Consider the following 18,813-nt stretch of genomic DNA (forward strand, 5'->3'; position numbering starts at 1 on the left):
TGCTCTCACTTGGGCTTGAAAGCAAGCATTAGTTCTTTCATTATTTGTCTTAATTGTGCTGTTATCTTTGGTCTAAGGATCAAAGCTCTGGCTGAGCACATATGGAGAACATTAGCAGGATTTAGAAAATGATCCTGGGGACCGGGCGGCTATGGGAAGAAATAAAACCCTGAGCCCATCAAGGAAGGATACAGCCAGCTCTGTTCCAACATCTGTGGTCCAGATACTGTAGAAGGGATTCGTGAGTTGTACCCCTCTACAAAGAGAAGCGACATGGAAAGGCAAGACACAATTAACACAGAGGAAAAGGAGAACTTTCCTTTCTACATAGTCTTCGCTTTCTAGCTGCAGGGGTGGCCGCTGCACTGTATTGAGACTAAGAAAAGTCACAAAGGACTTAAAGAGATACAGAGTTTGAAGAATATGATCAGCCCAAATACTTTGCATCTCTAAGGACCTTAATCTTTCATTTAATCCAGTCCTTATGGAGGATGTGACCTTGTCCGATGCTTTCATCCCACAGGCTCCCGACCACCATTCTCCTTTTCAAATCCTCCTTCGAAAGAGCTGGGAGTGGACACAGTGATGTGCACTTCAGGCCAGAGTCCCACAGGCACCTGCTCACCTCTCACACATGTCAAATATGAAGAGGCAAAAAGAGCCAACAGCAATTGGTCCAACTTGCTTCCAGTACCCTGCTATGTGATTCCGTTCATGCTGATCCTGAGGAAAACCAAAGTGAGAAATGAGATAAACATGAGGAGAGCAAGCAAGGCTACAGGTGAGTCAGTCATTCAGGCAATCCCTGCTGACCACCTGCTGTGTATCAAGCATCATGCCAGACTCCAGGCTCCAAGGATGAGTAAGACCCAAGTCTGTTCCTAAGGAGCTCACTCTTGTCAGCCCATCCATAAGGCTCTCACAGTAATAAGAACAGGATGCTACAGAACATCAAGAAAGGCCCAGGCGGTGGAAGTTTCATGGTCCACAAAATAACTCATTGAGAATTAAATTCCTATGTGAGTTATCACGTGTGTTTGTTAAGGCAGGGTGGTCTCCAGAGGACGAAATGGAGACTCGAAGGCATTCAGAGACGTCAAGTGTGAGAGGTCTCTTCTGGTTAGGAAAATAGATGCGCATTCCCCTTATCTTCATTCAAAATAGAATGGCTCCTCTGGATAGACATACAAGGATGCTAAGAGATGGAAAAGGAAGGAATATTAAGTGAGAAAAGGGGGAAAGTAAAAGATGATCTTAGATTCCAGGCTGGGACCCAGGTGGGACAGTGCACACCAGCTCCCTCAGGGCAATCATCTGGCTGGCTGTCCTGCTGCTGTCCCTGAGTCCCCGCCACTCCCAGTCCCTGCAGCCGAGGGCTCATTCTCAGTGCATCACTGCTGGAGGACCCCTCATGCCCACCCGGCAGTAGGCAAAAGCTGCTTTTTCCTGCTTTTTTCCTCTCCCTCTCTCCTGGAAGGGCTGCAAGGCTTCGGAAGCAATGATCACACCATAATGGAATTTAAAAGCAGCCTGCTCAGCCATGAAGCCCATGGGCCTGACATGAGGCCTAAGCTCCAGCTGGCATATCATCTTAGCCACAACATGATGATGGCACCACTCTTATTTTCATCCACGGTCCCTCCAGTCCCTCCTGAAATATCACTTGGTATCTGTGCAAACTGAGACCAGGGAGGTCACTATTTCCGGGTGATAGGGGTTACTAGGCCACCTGGACAAACCGCCAGCTGGAAAGAGCTGGGCCCACATTCTCTGGGTGGTTACCTTGGTCCTGGGGACAAGCAGAGCTGAAGCCGAAGGACAAGAAATCCAAGCCGGAGGACAAGAAATAATGATAATCATTAACATTTGTGTGTTTACTTTCTGTTAAGTATTACATTTAAATCTCACAAAACCCCTACACATTAGTGTCTAAGTCCCATGTATAGATGGAGAAACTGAGATTCAGAGCAATAAGTCACTTGCCTAAGGCCACACAGCTAGTTAGTAAGTGATAAAGCAGGAATTTGAACCAAGGGTCTGAGTTCAGAACTCACTCCTGTATCCACTTAGTTTATTCTGCCTCACCCACTGTCCCTTCCCCAGGGGGCTTTTACCATCATGTGCTCGCCACAGAAGATAATCCAGAAGGAGAGGAGCATTGCATAGAAGATGCCCTGTCGGATATCGCCAAACAACAGCATCCAGGTCCAGTCGAACCCAATGGAAAACCATTCCACTGGGATATTGATGAAAGTCATGGAAATGCCAAGGGCAAAGATGACTCTGATGGTGAGAAAATATCAGGAAAGCCACGTTATTCATCTGGAAGGCAGATTTTCAAAAATCAGGACCCAGTTTTTGGAATTGAGATGTTATATGTTGGGACTGAAGCCATATGGTCAGTTTCTTAGCTCTCATGATGGGTTTCTACACAGAGATGCAAAGTGCCTTATTTTGTTGGCACCAACTGCAGAATGAAGAAATAGACTGTTCTATGTAATTGAACCTAAACTCCTCAGTGCTCTGAACTTTATTTTGGTACCACCTCAGATTAAGAGCTTCCCACGTTTTTACTCTCCCTTGCTTTCTTAAACAGACTTCATTGAATATAATTATCCCCTTACCTATTCAGATTATTGTTAACCTGATCATTAAGAAAAGTCATTATTATTATTATGATATCCTCAGCAACTATGAATTATATAAGCATATTTATTTCAATAATAAGTGACTCCAAACAATATGAAATGCAAATTCTTTTAGCGGCTTGTTTTTAATTTGCTTTTCCCCATCACACTATTAATTGCCCTTTCTCTATCAAAATATCATTCATTTTATCACTGATTTATTCATATTTTCATTGATATCCATGAAATATATGTGTTTATTAAGCATGGATAACGTATCAGGCATTTTGTCAGGGCTGTAGACACCTAAATGAACAGGACCAGTTCTCTCACTCACAGAGATGTATTTAGTGGCTGGGCCACATCAAGTGTGACAAACAATAGGACAGAAGCATGCACAGGCTGCTACAGGACTCCAGACTGTGACAGAGGCAGAAATTGACCGGAGTTGTGAGTCAAGGTTAGGGAGATGGAAGGGCCTTCTAGGCAGAGGGAAGAGCCTGGACGGAGGCACAGAAGCCTGGGACAGCCTGAAGCATTTGGGGATCCGCACGCAGCACACATCAGGAAATGACAGGACATGATACCAGAGAAGTAAAAAAGGCTGAGCTCGGGAAGAAACCTGTATACCTCATTGGAGAAGCTGAAATCTATCTTGAAAGGACTGAGGACCCAATAAGAAGGTCAAACAATGAGGTGACACCATTCATGCATTCCTCAGTCAACAAATTTCCATTTACTGAGCTCCTACTATGTGCCAGTCACTATTCTAGATGCTGGGGCTCTAGCAGGAAACAGAGCAGCAGGGATCCTGCTCCAGTGACGCTTGCATTCAGACAGGTGAGGAGAGAAAAACAAATGTATGTATTATGAAGAAAAAGCAAGCAAGGTAAGAGAATGGAGGGCAACGGGGTGCTATTTTATATAAGGCAGACAGCAAAAAGCCTCTAAGATAAGAGACGTTACAGCAGGGCCTGAAGGAAATGAGGAATTGAGCATTTCAAATAAAGAGAACAGCGAGTGCAAAGGCCCCGAGATGAGAGCATGCAGGCATGTCTGAACACCACCAAGGGGGATGGTGAGTAGTGGAGAAGACAAGAGATGACATCAGAGGTGGCCAGGGTCCAGGGCAAAGGAAATGAAAAGCCAATAGAGAGCTTTGAGCAGAGGAATGACATGATCTAATTTATACTTAACAGGGAACACTCTGGCTGCTGTGTGAATAGAGTGCAGGAAGGAAAATGGTGGACGCAAGGAGAGCAGTTGAGAGGCTATTTCCAATAAACCAGGTGAGAAATGCAAAATGATGGTGAGTTAGATGCGGGGGTAGCAATGGAAATGGTGAGATTTCCTAGTGGGTTGGATGAGGGGATGAAAAAAAGAGAAGTAAAGGGTGACTCCAACATGTGTAGCCTGAGCAGCTGAACGGATGGAGCTACCATTTCCTAAGGCGGGAATGCCTGGGAGAGGAGCAAGTGTGAAGTGGGAGGAAATCAAGTGTTGTTTTTTTGTACGTGCTACATTTTAGTGCAAGTAAAGATATTAAGTAAACATCTGGAATATTTGGGTCTAGAGTTGGGAAAGGCTGAAGTCGAGGATATAAATTAAGAGTCATCCGAGTGTAGATGATTTTTAAGACCATGAGACTAGAGGAGATGACCCAGTGAATGAGCAAAGCTAATGAAGAGAAGCGGTCCAGTGCCTGAGCCCCAGCTCCAAAGTTTAAGAGGTTGGAAAGATGGTGGGAAACAGCAATGGAGAGTGAGTGACGGTCAGCAAAGGATAAGCAGGAGAGGGGCGGAGGAGGCTCTGTGAAGAAAAAGGGAGTGCTCGAAGATGTCAAATGCTGGTGACGAGTCAAGAAAAGTGAGGACTGAGAAATGATCAGTGGATTTGGAATGTGGAAGCCACTGGCGATCCTGTCAAGAGCAGTTTCAATGGGGAGCAAAATGGGCTGAAGAAAGAACAGGAGGAGAAAACATACCAACAAGTTTTTGAGGAGTTCTTTTGTAAAGAAGAGCAGAAAAATGGTGTGGTGGCATCAGGGGGGAAAGTGGGAAAAGAAAGAGTTTTAAGAATGGGAGATGGTATGGAGTTAAAGTTTACATATTAATGGGGACAATCTAGCAAAAAGAGAAAAGTCAATAATATGGGAGAGAAAGGGGATATATCTATCTACAGGAGCATCATCCTTCTGGAGGTGGGAGGGGTTGGGCTCAGTTAGGAGCAAGGCAGTTTGTCCACTGTAACAGAGAATTACCTGATTCAGCCAATGGGAATGAAGAGCAAAGACAGAGTAGAGAGCTGGATGTATGAGCGAGGTGGAACCCCCTAGGATTTAGTAGTAATGTGATGTGAAAGCTGAAGGAGAAATGATTCAGCTGATTCCTGGCCAAATCACCAGCCCAAGTGACACACCGACCACTTGTACTAGACTCCAGCAACCAGGACCACGGCAGGTAGATCATGCGAGGCCAGTGTTCCTTAAGAGTGCTCCGAAATCAGCTCTTACTTTTCCAGAAGCACTGGGGGTCGGGACATCATGGTGATCCTCCTCCAGTACCACACCATAATGATGAAGATGCTAGGCGTAAGGAAGGTCTTCATGGCAAACCACACCTTGGTGAAGCCTCCATTCTGGTGGATTCCCTAGGCAGAGACCAATCATAATTCCGAAGGTGAAGACATCTTAGTGTTATTTTCTACCAGCAAATGCATTTTGGAGAGAGGCGAGGGGAGACATTGTCTGCTGAACTTTCAAGATCAAGAGCTTTCACATTCACAGCAGGTACTGTCCTCATACACCCCTGGCCCCTCCTCGGGCATTGTAGAAATATAAATCAAAAGGGATAAAATAGACCTACTCTATACTAAGGGAATGATTGAGAACATGAGCAAAGATTTTTCCGTAAGGTTTTCATTGAAAAATTGAAGACATCTTAGATGCCCAAAAGGTTGAGATTGGTAAAATGTGTTAAGCTAAATTTATACAGTGGAATGCTAAGCAGTATTGCAAAAGTGTGTGTGTGCGTGTGTGTGTGTATAATATTCACTATATACCATTAAATGAAAAAAGCAAGGCACAAAAGAGTCAATTGAGTAAGCTCTCATTTAGAAAAATTCTGGAAGCAAAACCTCAACGTTGGTTATTTCTCTAGGATATTACAGGTAATTTTTACGTTGTTCTGTGTGTTTACTCGTGCTAATTTTCTACAATAAAGATATATTTCTTGTGTGATTTTTCTTTTAGATTAAATAAAATGGTCTCCTTACTCCATGTCCTAATTTTTCCCCTTTAAACAAATAAAATGGAAAGAAACTGAAACACACTGCTCCCTGTAACGTTCGTGCTTGCAAGGTGACACGTGTGAAAAATAAATTACTTTTACCTTGGTGTAATTCATTATGCAATCGTGGTCATTACAATAAAATCTTAAATGGCACAGTAATGGCATTTTTGTCTGCTTCTGTAATCTCTCACACAAATTTCCTATCTCAGCTGTCATGGGTATGTTATTATTCCTGTCTCTCAGATGAGACAACAGACACGGAGATGCCCAGAGCGAGACGGAGGTCCCCTCCGATGCCCACGCTCAAGAACGAGTGTTCCTAGCAAGTGCTCTAATGTCACAGGCCACCTGGAGCAAGGGGATTCACTCACCACCAGCCGGATATCCTTGATCTCCCCGATGCCAACGTTGATTTTCTTCTTCTCATTGACAGGCAGCCGGATGTTTAGAAGGTAGTACTTGTGAGCCACAGACCCGATTTCCATGAAAGGAAGCACGTCACATTCATAGTAGCGGCCCTCATGCTCTGGGGTCTGGAGGAAGGGCAGAGGTTTGAGGAAGAGACTCCATCTGAACTGTCTCGCCTCTGCTTCCTGTCACCAATTCTGAACAGCGAATGCTTAAATGTGTACTTTAGAGGTCCAGGCAATAGGCCACACTGGAAGTGTGGTGTCCACCAGCTACCCCCAGCCCCTCCCCCCAGAAAAAGCAGCCACCTTTCAGGTAGAACCAGAAATTTTAGGTAAAAAGCAGAAATTTCTTCTCTTAATATCTTTCTCAGCTTTTCAGTCCTCGTTCGAGCCTCGCAGCAGACTAACCTGGTCTCCTAGCGCTACAAGAGCTTTTTATTTGAGCATATCACTGGGGACCTCCAAGGCTCAGTGGAACAGTCAACTTCATCAATGTTCGGGAGGAAGCCCTTGCTAACGTTCACCACATTCTTAGACAATGGCTAATTATTTTCACAGTTTTGGCCTGCAGGAGAAACTACAAGAAGCTGAAAACATCTTCTTTTTATTGATTTGATAGAAAAAGAAGCAACTCAGAGGGACCCTTGGAATTGGGGAAGACAGAAAGGGATGAAAGGTAATAATGGGATTAGTTTGTTAGAGACACCCACTCTGAATTTCCTGCCTCCAAAATTTCCTAACTGCTCAAGAAGCAAGATGTCAGAGGGGAGCAGAAATTTTAATTAAACAAAAATTTAGCCCAGTTTCTGGAAAAGTCTCTTGGACTTCCTGTCCAATGACTAAAGAGGTACTGCCCAGAGCACGGCGGTAGGAGATTAGAGAGTAGGGGGACAGGTTGCTCTACCTCACCAGGACTCCTGGTGATGTGTCCCTGTCAAGGGGAGGGAGAGGGGGTAAATATGGGCATGTAGAGCCATGAGCTGTAGCAGCCAAGGACTTTTCCCTGATAAAAGAGATGAGTGTCTGCCATCAGCGTTGGGTTTGTATAGCAGCTTCAATGTTTGCTTGGTGTATACCTCCTGATCAAGTGACAGGGGAGACCTAATTTGTTGTTCCTAAGCCTGAATTCTCAGCACTTCCATAATTTTTTTGGTGTATTTTCAGAGCAAAATGTCCAGTGGAGAAATCAGGAGGAAGATAACAAGCAGGCTACAGTCTAACTGGTATGTGAAGGGCCTCTGCCCCTTCTGTGATCTTGGGGTGTTCTTTATTGGTCAGCCAGAGGTTAGAATAATATAGAGTCTTTGTATAGAGACAAAAGACACACATGACAGAAGCAGAGGTAGGGCAGCCATATATCTGGCTTACGCACTTCCACTCTTCCCTTCCCCATCCACAGCAGACATCACCAATCAATCGTGATAGTTTTTCATCCTCTAAGGTTTGAGGGGCTCTGATCAGAACTATCAGCAATTAGACGTGGCTTGTGAGATTGAAAAATTTCTTCTGTGGAAAGAATCCTGCTTCTTTTCCAAACCTCAGCTGCAGGCTGGATGGTTCTTCCTGTGCAGATTGTCTTCCTCTCCCCTCTGCTCCTTCCTCTCTTATCCTTACAGTCAGGGCTAGTTTTGGGGTGTGCAGGAACTCTTGAAAATATGCTATGGGCTCTAGACCAGCCTTAGATTCAGCTGCACTGACGAGGCAGACTACCCTCCGAGGAGGGCTTTCTGATGTGTTTCCACTCAGGGTCTTGTTGGATTTCCAGAAACAGAGTTCAAGTGGGAAGGGAACAAAATTTATTTAGTCTAATGCCACTGACTTGGTTATGCGTCTCACCCAAGGTCCCAAAAGTAACAGCAGCCTTCCCAGTCCAGCCCCCAGCTCTGACGGGGAGGAAGACACTCGAGAATAGCAGGAAGAAAGGACTGGTGTTGCCTCAGATGTGCCTGAAGGCAGGCGTTATGCTGTGACAAGGAGGGCACTGAACAACCAGGCAGGGGACAGATTCTAGTCCTGACCTTGTCCTTTGCTGGGTACCTTACGAAGGCCACCCACCTCATTGGCCTCACTTTTCTTCTAAGTAAAACAGGAAGGTGAAATAAGATGATCTCTCAGGTGCCTTCTAGTTCCCCATCATGCGCCTCTGGGTGTCTTCCACTTCCCTGTCCCTACAGAGAGGGGACCACCACCACCCCATGAATTTATCCAAGGTCAACAAATTAGATGCATTGGATTCTGGGATCCTGACCTGGCCCGCATTTCTCAGACACAAATTCACTGTATCCTGTCGGGCCTTTTCCTCATGCACCGAGGTTCTGCCTCCATCAGCATTTAGGGCATTTAGGAAGAAAGACGCTGCCCCCCTCCTTTCCTCCCCTACCCCCTTCCACCTCCCCCAACTCCAGCATGAGACTGGCTAATTAGGACAAATTACAGCAGGTGGCAGCTAGACCTTTTTTTTTTTTAACTTCACAATCCACCAGGGACTAAAAAGCTTTAAAGCAATTTCTCATTTAATCTTCAGACTCAAGACGAAATCTCACTGCAATCAAAAAGCAGAGATTTGATGATTCATTTCCTTCACACTTTTCAAGGTTTAATATCTTTCTTGAAAGGAATCAACACATCCGAAAGATAATTAAGCTGCCATCATTAAGCAGCAGTTGCAGGCTGCTTGATGACCTCCCCCTCACTCTGCTGCTCGGCGCCCTCCAAGGGGGGAAGTAAGGTGAGAAACGACTGTTCCCTTTTCTGAGGATGAAATTCCATATCCCAGAGATTTATATCCTTCAGCGTAGCTATTCAACCAGTCTCACCTCAGAAAGATGCAGTCAACTTGCAGTGACAGCTAGAAAGGTTTTAATTAACTTCCTCCGTTGCTTACAAAGATCTGAAAATGTTAGCTATCCCCCTCTCCTGCTACCTCCAGTTTCTCTCTACCGTCCATGTTTACCTACAGATTGCCCCCAAGGGCCTACCTGAAACAATTCCAGATGGCTTTTTGGGGTGGGGGGCTATATTTGGTCCTCAGCAGAGGGTCTAGGGTAGTGACTCTCAAACTTCATCAAGCTTAAGAGGAGGAGTTGAAATCCTATTAAAACACAGATTCCTGGTCCTACACTGAGATTTTGATTCAGCAGGTTTTGAGTGTGACCTAAGAATCTGCATTTCCTACAAGCTCCCAGCTGACACTGATGCTGTTGGTCCTCAGACCACTTTCTGCAGCTCTGGTCTAGGGAACCCGGGGAAGAGAGGCTTAACAAACTCCAGGTGTCCCGACAGGTGCTTCTGTGTAGGGTGTGTGGTTTGCCCCTGAGATCCTGGTGGCCCATCTGGGTAGCATCTCCTTTCATTCTCAAACATGTCCCAGACTGGATGTTAAAGGATAAGGTCACCCTGCTTATGTTCATTATCTCTTCTAGTCCTGATTAAGACTTCCAAGACAGGTATTATTCTCCCATTTTGCAGAAGAGAAACTGAAGCTCGGACAGATTAAGTAAGCTTGCCAAGGACCACGCGGTCAGTAAGTGATACAGCCTGGAATTGAGGCCAAGGCTGTTTTGCTCCAAATCTACACCTTTAACTAATGTTAATACTGTGAACCTGCTGCACCCCATCTTACTCCTGTTCAGGGTAGGTTGGACCCGGCTGGAACACGGTCCTCAGAGGCTCCAACCTGCTATTCTTACCATCCCACAGGGAACCCTAACTTTGCCGTGATAGGCAAGAGCAAAGTTAGGAGAGGCCAGTGCTAGGAGAGGAGAGGAACTCAATCCATCAGTGGAGCGGGCACTAGGAAGCTGTCCAAATCCTTCAGGAGCAACTGATCTGAAGATGTCAAGTGACAAACAACACGATCAAGAATGTGCTTCAATGCCATCCTGCCTCTCCTGCACCCCACACAGAGAGAATGAGACCATCTCTGTACCTGAAGGCACATCAGAGACCACCGAGCAGACGGTGCGCCATGTCTCCAGCCTTGAGCAGTGTGAGCAACCCTGAGCAACAGTAACTATGGCTCCATTTCACCTTCACTGAGACTTTCAGGAGTGAGTGGGTGAGCAGGGGTGGGGGATCAGAATCTCGGGGGGCAGTGTGAGAGGGAAGCCTTGGCATTTGAAAAGAGCCCCCTGCTAATTTTCATTTGTTCCTTATACCATCAAATCCAACTGTCCTCTGAGGGTCACTGAATCAACCCTCATTTTCATTGATGAGGAAGCTAAGGCCTTTGCCCAAAAGTGTCTCCCTATTTTCAGTGCAGGACAGTAACCTCCCTCCCATGGGTGGCTAAATGAGTCCTCCTGGAAGAGGCAGAGGAGCGAGAGTCTTAAAGATGGGTCAGAAGACTGGACTAGACTCAGAAGATGAGACTAGATTCCTCCCTCAGGTGCTCGTTTTGTCTGTGGTGTTCACTGGGCGTTCTGGTCTTCACACCGGCCCACTAACTTTGGAACAGAGAGACAGCTAAGAAACACAGCAGCAGACACAAGCTCTGATGCAACACACACAGATTCTCACACCTCAGAATAACTTAGCCATGTTCTTCAGACACTTTCAGCTATTAAGCAAAGGATCAAGAGTTTATTTTTATGGAGGTATTCCAGAGAAACAACTAAATCACTTCACAGAGACAGTCCTTCTGTTCTTGCCCCCTTTGTAGGGACACGAAATATCTACATTGCTCTTTTCTCTAAGACAAAAGATAACCATCTACTTTTGTGGGTCCCGCATGCTAAGACATAAGAAACACGTCTGTTAACTGCAGAGCAAATCTCCCATAGACCTGGAGAGCAAATAAAAACTCCATCAACCTAGCCATCAAGGTATCCTACCTTGGGGGACGTGAAGGTGCATTTGAGTTTCCGGGGCACTCTCTCATGGGCCATTTCAGTCCATTCAGCAAACGTATCATCACGGTAAGCCAGGGAAACATCCATGGAAACTTCTGCATTTTCTCCTGCAAGATAAAGGATGCACAATTCAGAAATGGCTTCTGGCAAGAGACTTTGGAAAGAGTTTAAAAATTCTTATAGCCTCTGCCATGGAAACCAAGACGACAAAAGAAATATATTAGTTCCTCTCAAACTCCAAATCTGAAGGCTTAAAAGTCACAGGATGGATGTCGAAGCTGGATGCGGTGTCCTCTGCTATAACTACGCCACCATGGAGTTAAAGAGCTTCCGCTTAAACTCCTCCAGAGATGGGGGCCTCACTCTGAGGCAGCTCAGATGGTGAGATTCTGAGTCTGTGATCAGCACTTATCCTCCACTAAGTGTTCCTAGTTCTGCCCATAGTTCCTTAGGTATTGAAGCCCATGCCTCATCTGCCTGTCTCTTCTCTCCTCTCTGAGAAACGTGACCAGGTTTTTCAACCGTGCCTCGGAGTCATGATTTCAGCACCTTTGGTGCTGTCTTCTGGACACACTCTCGCCTGAAAGCACCTTCTTAAAATTTCCCCCAGGAAGCTCTCAAATATAGGATCTGCTACTTTTCCAAAACTCAAAACCCTTCTTCACATTACGGACAATGTTAATGTAAAAGATGAGGGTTTTTCTCAAATTAAAGACTTCTACACAGATGGGAATATAATAATGAGCACATAATTGTACAAATGAATGTTCACACATTCTTCCCTATCAGTAAGGACCATGAAGGGGTTTAACTTACCACAGAACTCATTAAGGAGATTAGATGAAGAAAAATTGCATCTATCCATTTACCTATTTTATACTATGTTGAGCAAGTTCAAGAACGCAGGGGTCCTAATGGGGAATGAAAAAAGCACAGACCACATTTCCAGAGTGATCAGAGAGCCAGCTCCCACCGGGGTTATGAGATTGAGCTCAATTCTAGGCTCTGGAACCTGTGGACACATATAGGTACAGGTCACAAGGGAAACAGCTAAGAATATCCACCGTCTGGGAAATTAGTGCTTTTCTAGCCACTGACCCAGTGTGGCTGGAACCCCCCTGGACAATGTGGTGAATCCCTGATTCTCTGAGGAAATCCAGGAAGAGAAAGAAATGATGGACAAAGAAGGGCTCTGAGGCCATTCTGATGTAGAGAAAGGCCTCAGTGAACATCGGCGCCTGCTACTGTATCAGTACTAGTTAAATCCTCAGTTAAACAGGGTGAATTGACCACTTGTGTTTTCCTCCTCTCCCTCCTGAAACTCCACAAAAAAGACAGAAAAGGAAAACAACGGTTGTTAAATCACAAGGGGAAAAAATTGTAGAGACATGAGCAGACCAGAGATTTCAACAATTTTCTTACAGATGAAAAACAGATGAAGTAGGGTTTCCTGACAGCCACAGCGATGGGCACAGCCTAAACTCCCACAGAGGGATATTCTGGAAAAGTGAGCCAACACGCCCAGTAGACCCCCAAGCCACTCAGAATTTGAAAGTAGCAGGTGTTGCAGAAGACAGAAGTGAGGCATGGCACTGACAATAGGGTGACAGGGTCAAAGTCTGTACACAGAATCAGTGGACTCCCAGTACTCCATATCTTTCCATCTCCGCACAGTCCAAGGGCAGACTCTGGACTTGAGGACACCAGGCAGTACAGAGACCCCAGGCTGAAAATGCGGAAGAGTCTGTGTAAGAAACTGTGGGACACTCAGCCTGGCGGAAGCCATGCTCAGAGTCTGTATTTCCGCTTGGTCAGGGGCCAGGATGGCTACAACTGTTCCTCGCTCGGCAGCCTCAGGGATCAACAGAAAGAACTAGCCAGAGCTCCAGCATTAGGCCCCAAGGTGCATCCTTTTTATTTGTAGCACTGGGATTAGGAAGTGGGACTTTGAACTCTGTTGAAAGGGCACTTCCAGAACCACAGGACTCAAGAGTACAAATCTGAAAAGCTGTAAAAGAAGTCATCAGTTCACAGATTGTGCTCCTTGGAGCACTAGGGCTCAGAGCAGCCCTGGGCTGAGCCACAGACAGGAAGGGCCCCTAAACTGGGCCCCACACTTTAAAGGGTCCCGCTATGTCTGGTCCTTGTCCAGCTGTTCCCTTCCTCACTGGACAAGAAGACTCTGAAGTGAAGGGGATGTGCTCACCCAGAGCCTAACCACTTCTTCCACTTCCAGACCATGCTCCAGGAACTCAGGGCCCCAGAATACCCCACCCAGACAGCTCTGAGCCTGTTTCCATGGCCTGGGGGGGCCTCTTCCCCAGATCTGGCCTCCAAGGGGAACTGCACAACCACTCATGCCCCCTTGGGCACAGGAGTGCTCAAAAGGCTGCTGTTTGTAAGAGGATCTGAACAGAGACTGGGGTGGGCAAGTTAGGGTGTCCCTGCATGGGCACCAAGGCCCTCTCTGTACAGGATGGATGGGGAAAAAGGCAGCTAGAGGCCCACACTCCCTCGTCGGTCACATTTTGGCACAGAATTCTAAGAATCCTAAATTCGAACCTGGCCTTCCAGTTCATTATGAAGGTCAATTTGTTACAATTGGTTGATAGAACTTATTTGGTTTCAGTTTATTGGCCTGATCGATCACCTTTAAATATGCAAACATATGGCAGCCAGGCCTTCACAGGTACACTTGCCCTGAGCCCCACAAATGTTAGGGGTGGGGCTGGTTCAAAGCCGGTGCCTCAGGGAAAGAGGCATCCAGACAGGCTCCCTCCTGGCCTGCTTGGAGCTTTAAGAGTCATTCTCCTGCGTTGGGAATCCCTAAACTGTTTCAAAATATGCTGTTAAAAACAAACATTTTAAACACTGTTTTCATGCACAACCACTCCATATGAAGCCCGAGACTTCTACACTTTCGTTTAATTTTCCCAATAACCCTATGAAGTGGGCGTGGATATCTCCTTTGGATTAATGAGTAAACTGAGGTCCTCACATATTAAGAAACTTGTCTAAAGTCATGTTGTTGTTGGTAACCTGAGAGAGATGACTCTTTTGCCATTGTTTTAAAAGACAACCCTCTTTTTTGTATTGCTTAAAGAAAACTGGTGAACTTGTGATGAAAGAAGCCCCTCAAACTAGTCACCAAATATGAATACATAAGTCTTTAATAAAAACGAAGTCTCCATGTAAACATTCTCTCCTTCGGTCCGCACGCCCATCCCACGAATAAGAGGTTGTGTACATCACCCAAGAATACACAGCTAGTCTGTTCCAGAGCCGGGACCTCATGCTTGGTCTGGATCACTCCAGAGCCCCACACCCCTCTACTGCCTTTGTTGGTAGAAAACAAACAGTAAAATTCAAAAGGGTCAAGCACACTGCACGCAACAGGCCGCTCAACGCTGTCTGAACACCCTTCGCAGCTGTCCACAGGAGAGAAATACGCAGTGCTCCTGGAGGCTGCAAGCATGGCTGATAACATGTCTGGAACTCTCTAATCTGAGCGTTGAGGGAAGAACTGCTGAAACCTACCCAGCAGCATTTCAGAAAACTGCCTGGAGAAGTGTGGTCTGACCCAGCAGCACGGAGCTGGAAGCCCGGGGCCCTGGGCTCAGGTCAGGGTTCTGCCCCAGCTGCAGGTGTGATCAGGGACAGGCTGGGTTTGGGGGCAGCTGCTTTCAGCTCCAGCCCATGACCGTCAGGAGGCAGTAAAGGGCCACCTTCCCAGACCTGCTTTTTTCAAGAGAAGCCAGAAATTCAGATTGTTATACAACACCTCTCTATTTTGAAATGTCAGTAACTAATTCACTAAAAACAAAAACTAAACTAAAACAAAATGAAACAAAATCTCTGCGCAGGTCGGCTAATAAAACAACAGACAACCTGAGTCACTCTGGGAGGGGACACCTTTCAAACTGCTCGCCATACCACCGTTCTTTCCATTTCACTGTCAAGTGAAGTTCTTGCTACAGTTTCTGCGCCTGTTGGTGAAATTTATCACGTGCTCTGCCTAACCCTCACCGTCACCTGCTTACTTCCTGGGCAGGTGTTATCACTCCTGTCTGTGGGGTGGAGAAGTCAAGACTCGGAAAGCCTCACCCCTGGAGTCATGAGACTCAAGCTTCTAGGGCTTCATGGCCCGTAGTCCTAAAGCCTTTTGCTGTCTTTCATGGTTTACATAAACAACAGAGACCACAGGGAGACTGGCCACTTTAAGTGGCCCTCTGACCTTCCCTCACTGGACTGTGACATCACCCCCCAAGACAGACGCTCAGCTTCCTCACCCTGATGGAACTGACTTGCCTCCTAGGATTTGGGGATCATTAGATTCATTACCACATGAAAAATGCTTAGAACAGTGCAGAAAAGCACGAAGGTTAGTTATTGTTTTTATCATTTCATTAGGGAAGTGAAAGTCTTATATCTACCTTTAATACAAAATAATTCTCAGGTTTCAGAAACACGGAACTTCCCACTATGAACCCCTATCCAAAGCCGGAACACAAAACTCAGAAACAGCAAGGCACTAGGCAGAGGAAGCCAGGAAAGCTGTGAAGTCGCCCGCCTGAATCATCTTCTCTTCTGCCTCCAATGGACTGGGAAAAAGTTCACCTTTGATGACTACGTTGTATGTAGTAAACACCGGTTTCATGGCTCCTGGGATAGTGCATGGGCAATACTCCCCTTCCTGCCCCCGCCAACCCCCCGAGATAATGCAAGTGAAGAATCCAGTCAGAACTCCCTGGAGAAAGGCGGGAAGGCCAAGGCTACCCCTGGCACCTGGAGAATCTTCCCTATAAAACCAGGACACTTGTTTCACCAGTTCCATGGGGTAAAGTTGTAAGGGTATCAGCATAGGGCATTTATGGATTTGAAATGCATGGCTTCCCACACCTGTCCCAGACCAGCAGCTCTGCTATCCTGTGGGCTGTCCAAACTTCACGTTTCTCAAATGGTGGCAGAGACGCATTTTGGTTGGGTGGACAATTCACTGGCAAAATCCTAGGAAGGGAGGTGTGGAAAGGCACTCTGGTTCTTTACACTTCTTTCCATCCTGTTCTGCGGGAGGAAACCTGTGCTCCAGGGTTCTGTAGGAGCAGACCCAGACTGCAGAGCATCATTACAGGTGGAAAGATCGGTGCCTTCCCGTATGCGGAAGTATCGACCAGTCACCCCCGTAGGAAGCATTTATCTCTGTACTAATTCAACTGTACTGTCCCATCAGAGAAAAACCCTTTGCCAATCGGTTTCCGGAAGATACACGGAAAGCCAGAGAGGAGAGCAAGGCCTTCGAGGAAGCCAAAAATGGTGTGCAGACAAACAGCTCTAAAAGGCTCTGAGCACCCCCAAGAAACCTAGAGCAGCTGCTTAATATAAGAACGGTCCCTGAGGGGGGTGAAGTGATGAAAGATGAGGCTTCATTGAGGAAGCCGAGTCATCAGAAGGCTTCTCACTTACGCTTTTTGAAATGGGGATTTGCCAGGCAGGAGAGGACAACGAGTTCGGGGCCCTTAAAAATACTGGCTCTCTTTCCAACCAGTCCCAGGACTGTTCGGTTATATTGTTGATCAATTAGCTGGAAACAAAGGGGAAAAGGAGGAGGGCAAATTACATTAAGAGGAAATAAAGAATTATTTGATGGCTGTCAAAGACTTTTAGGTTCCCTGAGAAACCTTGATTTTCCTGGGCTCTTGCCCTGGGAAAAAAATTAAAGAGATTTCAAAATACTCATATGTATCCCCACGTTCCACAGGGGAGCAGCCGGTCACCGGGGTCTGTTTGGGTGACCTCAGAAGGAGAGTGTGCGGACCAGCCTCCTCCCAGCCTCCAGCAGACATATAATCTGGGGTTATTTATGCCAGCCTTCCTGCCCCGATTAAACCCTCTCTGACCTGGCTTGTATTTTCTTGACGCGTTCAATTAAGGAAATAACAAAACCAACCCTGTCCTGTATCCATGGTTAGGTCTGGCAAAAATGGACTCAGCTAATTATAAATTTGGTCCTGGCTGTTTTCTGAAGATGTCCTCCAGGCCTGGGTGTGAGCAGGCACAAAATGAATGAGTACAATTATTCTGCAAACCACCCTGGGTTTAGTTCACATCACCTCTCTCATTTTCCCCCCATCATGTCAAGTATTTGCATTGTGGAGAAATTCTTTCCACAAGTAAGAAGACACTTTTCCAAGCATCATCAAAATGGTCCCTTTCTGTATTCTGAAGCAGTGTCCCCTGGTTGAAGTAGGCTGTCTATGAAACACGACTAGGACAACGGAGACCATTCCTCACATCAGGCCCTTTGCCAAGTGACATCTTCTCGTTAGAAAATAGCTACTCATCACTGTTGTACCCTACAGTGCTGCTTAAAGGCTATCCATTTGGACAAGTAGGCAGGACATCAACTGTTTCGTTAACACGTGAATCCAAGGGCCACAGAATATAGACCGACCACCTCTGTTGGCGTCCGCCAGGTTGTAGAGCAGCTCTCTCCCCTTCCAACTCGGGGCACTCACCCTGAGGGGTCTCATCTGCACTTGGACGGCGGTCACCTTCTCCAGTGCAGAGTTCCCTCCTGAGTTTCACATCGGCATGCTCACTTCCAGGGGATGACTCTGCGTCCACAGTTCAGAAAGGCAAACCACCCAAGCCTGTCAACGCTCTCTGCTCATCACGTGCTGCAGGTTGATCCCATGCCCCTCGCTGCACTCCCCTTGCTCAAGGCCACCCCCATCTCAGGCCTAGAGGACTCACACATGGGCCCCTGTCCTTCACACCGTAGCCAGAGAGATGAATTCTACAATTCTTCCAAGGCCTTTATATTATCCTCCTTCTAATGCTGAAACGCCTTAAATGGCATAAAAGACCAAGATCTGGCTCCTGGTTAGCATCCCAGGTTCATATCTCATGGATCCTTCTCTACTCCTGCCACCCAAGCTGGTCACCCCGAATGTGGCCCGACCTCCTGCCTCCAGCCTTGGAAGAGAAATGGCCTGGGATCATGGCCACCTGGTGCCTGAGCAACAGGAGGCACATCCCTGAACCTCTCTACCTATAAACTTGGCATAACAGTAGTGTCCATCTCCCATGGTAGTGAGAAATAAGAGAAAGCATGTGTGAGTCACTCAGCACAGCCCTGGCATACAGCAGGCGCTCAGTAAACACTGACTGCTATTTTACGGCTGTCACTCAAGATTTCCTACACTTGCCGCCTCCATTCAGGGTCCCTGCTAACACGCCAAGTTTTTAAAGGTGCCCCCTTCGAGAGGGTGAATTACAAAAGGTCTTTTGTCCTCTGGGGTGCAGACAGTCCTCTGCAGACAGGGCTTGGCCCCCCCTCACTCGTACCAGACCAATTCCTGCTCATCTTCTGGAATTCCAGATTCACTCCCACCTTCCCTCATCACTAAAGCTTGATGGAGTGCCCCTCCTGTGGCTCCCACAGTGCCCTGTGCGTCCAGCACTGTGACACTTACCCAACCTCAGCACAGCCACTTGAATTCTCACCTTATCTCTCTCCCTACCCACCTCCCGCTCAGACTGCGAGGCTCCAGAAGCCAGGGACTGCCTCTGTCTTGTTCACAGCTCTACTACCCATGTCTGTACACAAGAGACATTCGCTAAGCATTTGCCAAAT

At 46.7% G+C, this 18,813-nt stretch overlaps 1 protein-coding gene across 2 annotated transcripts in view; it reads right to left on the reverse strand.

The window, feature by feature from the left end:
* Positions 1 to 18,813, reverse strand: part of WLS (Wnt ligand secretion mediator) — a 93,141-nt gene that overhangs the window by 20,707 nt on the left and 53,621 nt on the right. For both annotated transcript variants that reach the window (XM_014867276.3, XM_044749584.2), the window contains exons 3-8: positions 11,160 to 11,284; positions 6,289 to 6,450; positions 5,140 to 5,276; positions 2,115 to 2,283; positions 626 to 723; positions 193 to 256 (exon numbers count right to left, since the gene is read on the reverse strand). In XM_014867276.3, coding sequence (XP_014722762.1) covers positions 193 to 256; positions 626 to 723; positions 2,115 to 2,283; positions 5,140 to 5,276; positions 6,289 to 6,450; positions 11,160 to 11,284 — 755 coding nt within the window. The remainder of the gene's footprint in view (positions 1 to 192; positions 257 to 625; positions 724 to 2,114; positions 2,284 to 5,139; positions 5,277 to 6,288; positions 6,451 to 11,159; positions 11,285 to 18,813) is intronic.

This window comes from Equus asinus, chromosome 16 (assembly GCF_041296235.1).
Source record: "Equus asinus isolate D_3611 breed Donkey chromosome 16, EquAss-T2T_v2, whole genome shotgun sequence".
NCBI lineage: Eukaryota > Metazoa > Chordata > Mammalia > Perissodactyla > Equidae > Equus > Equus asinus.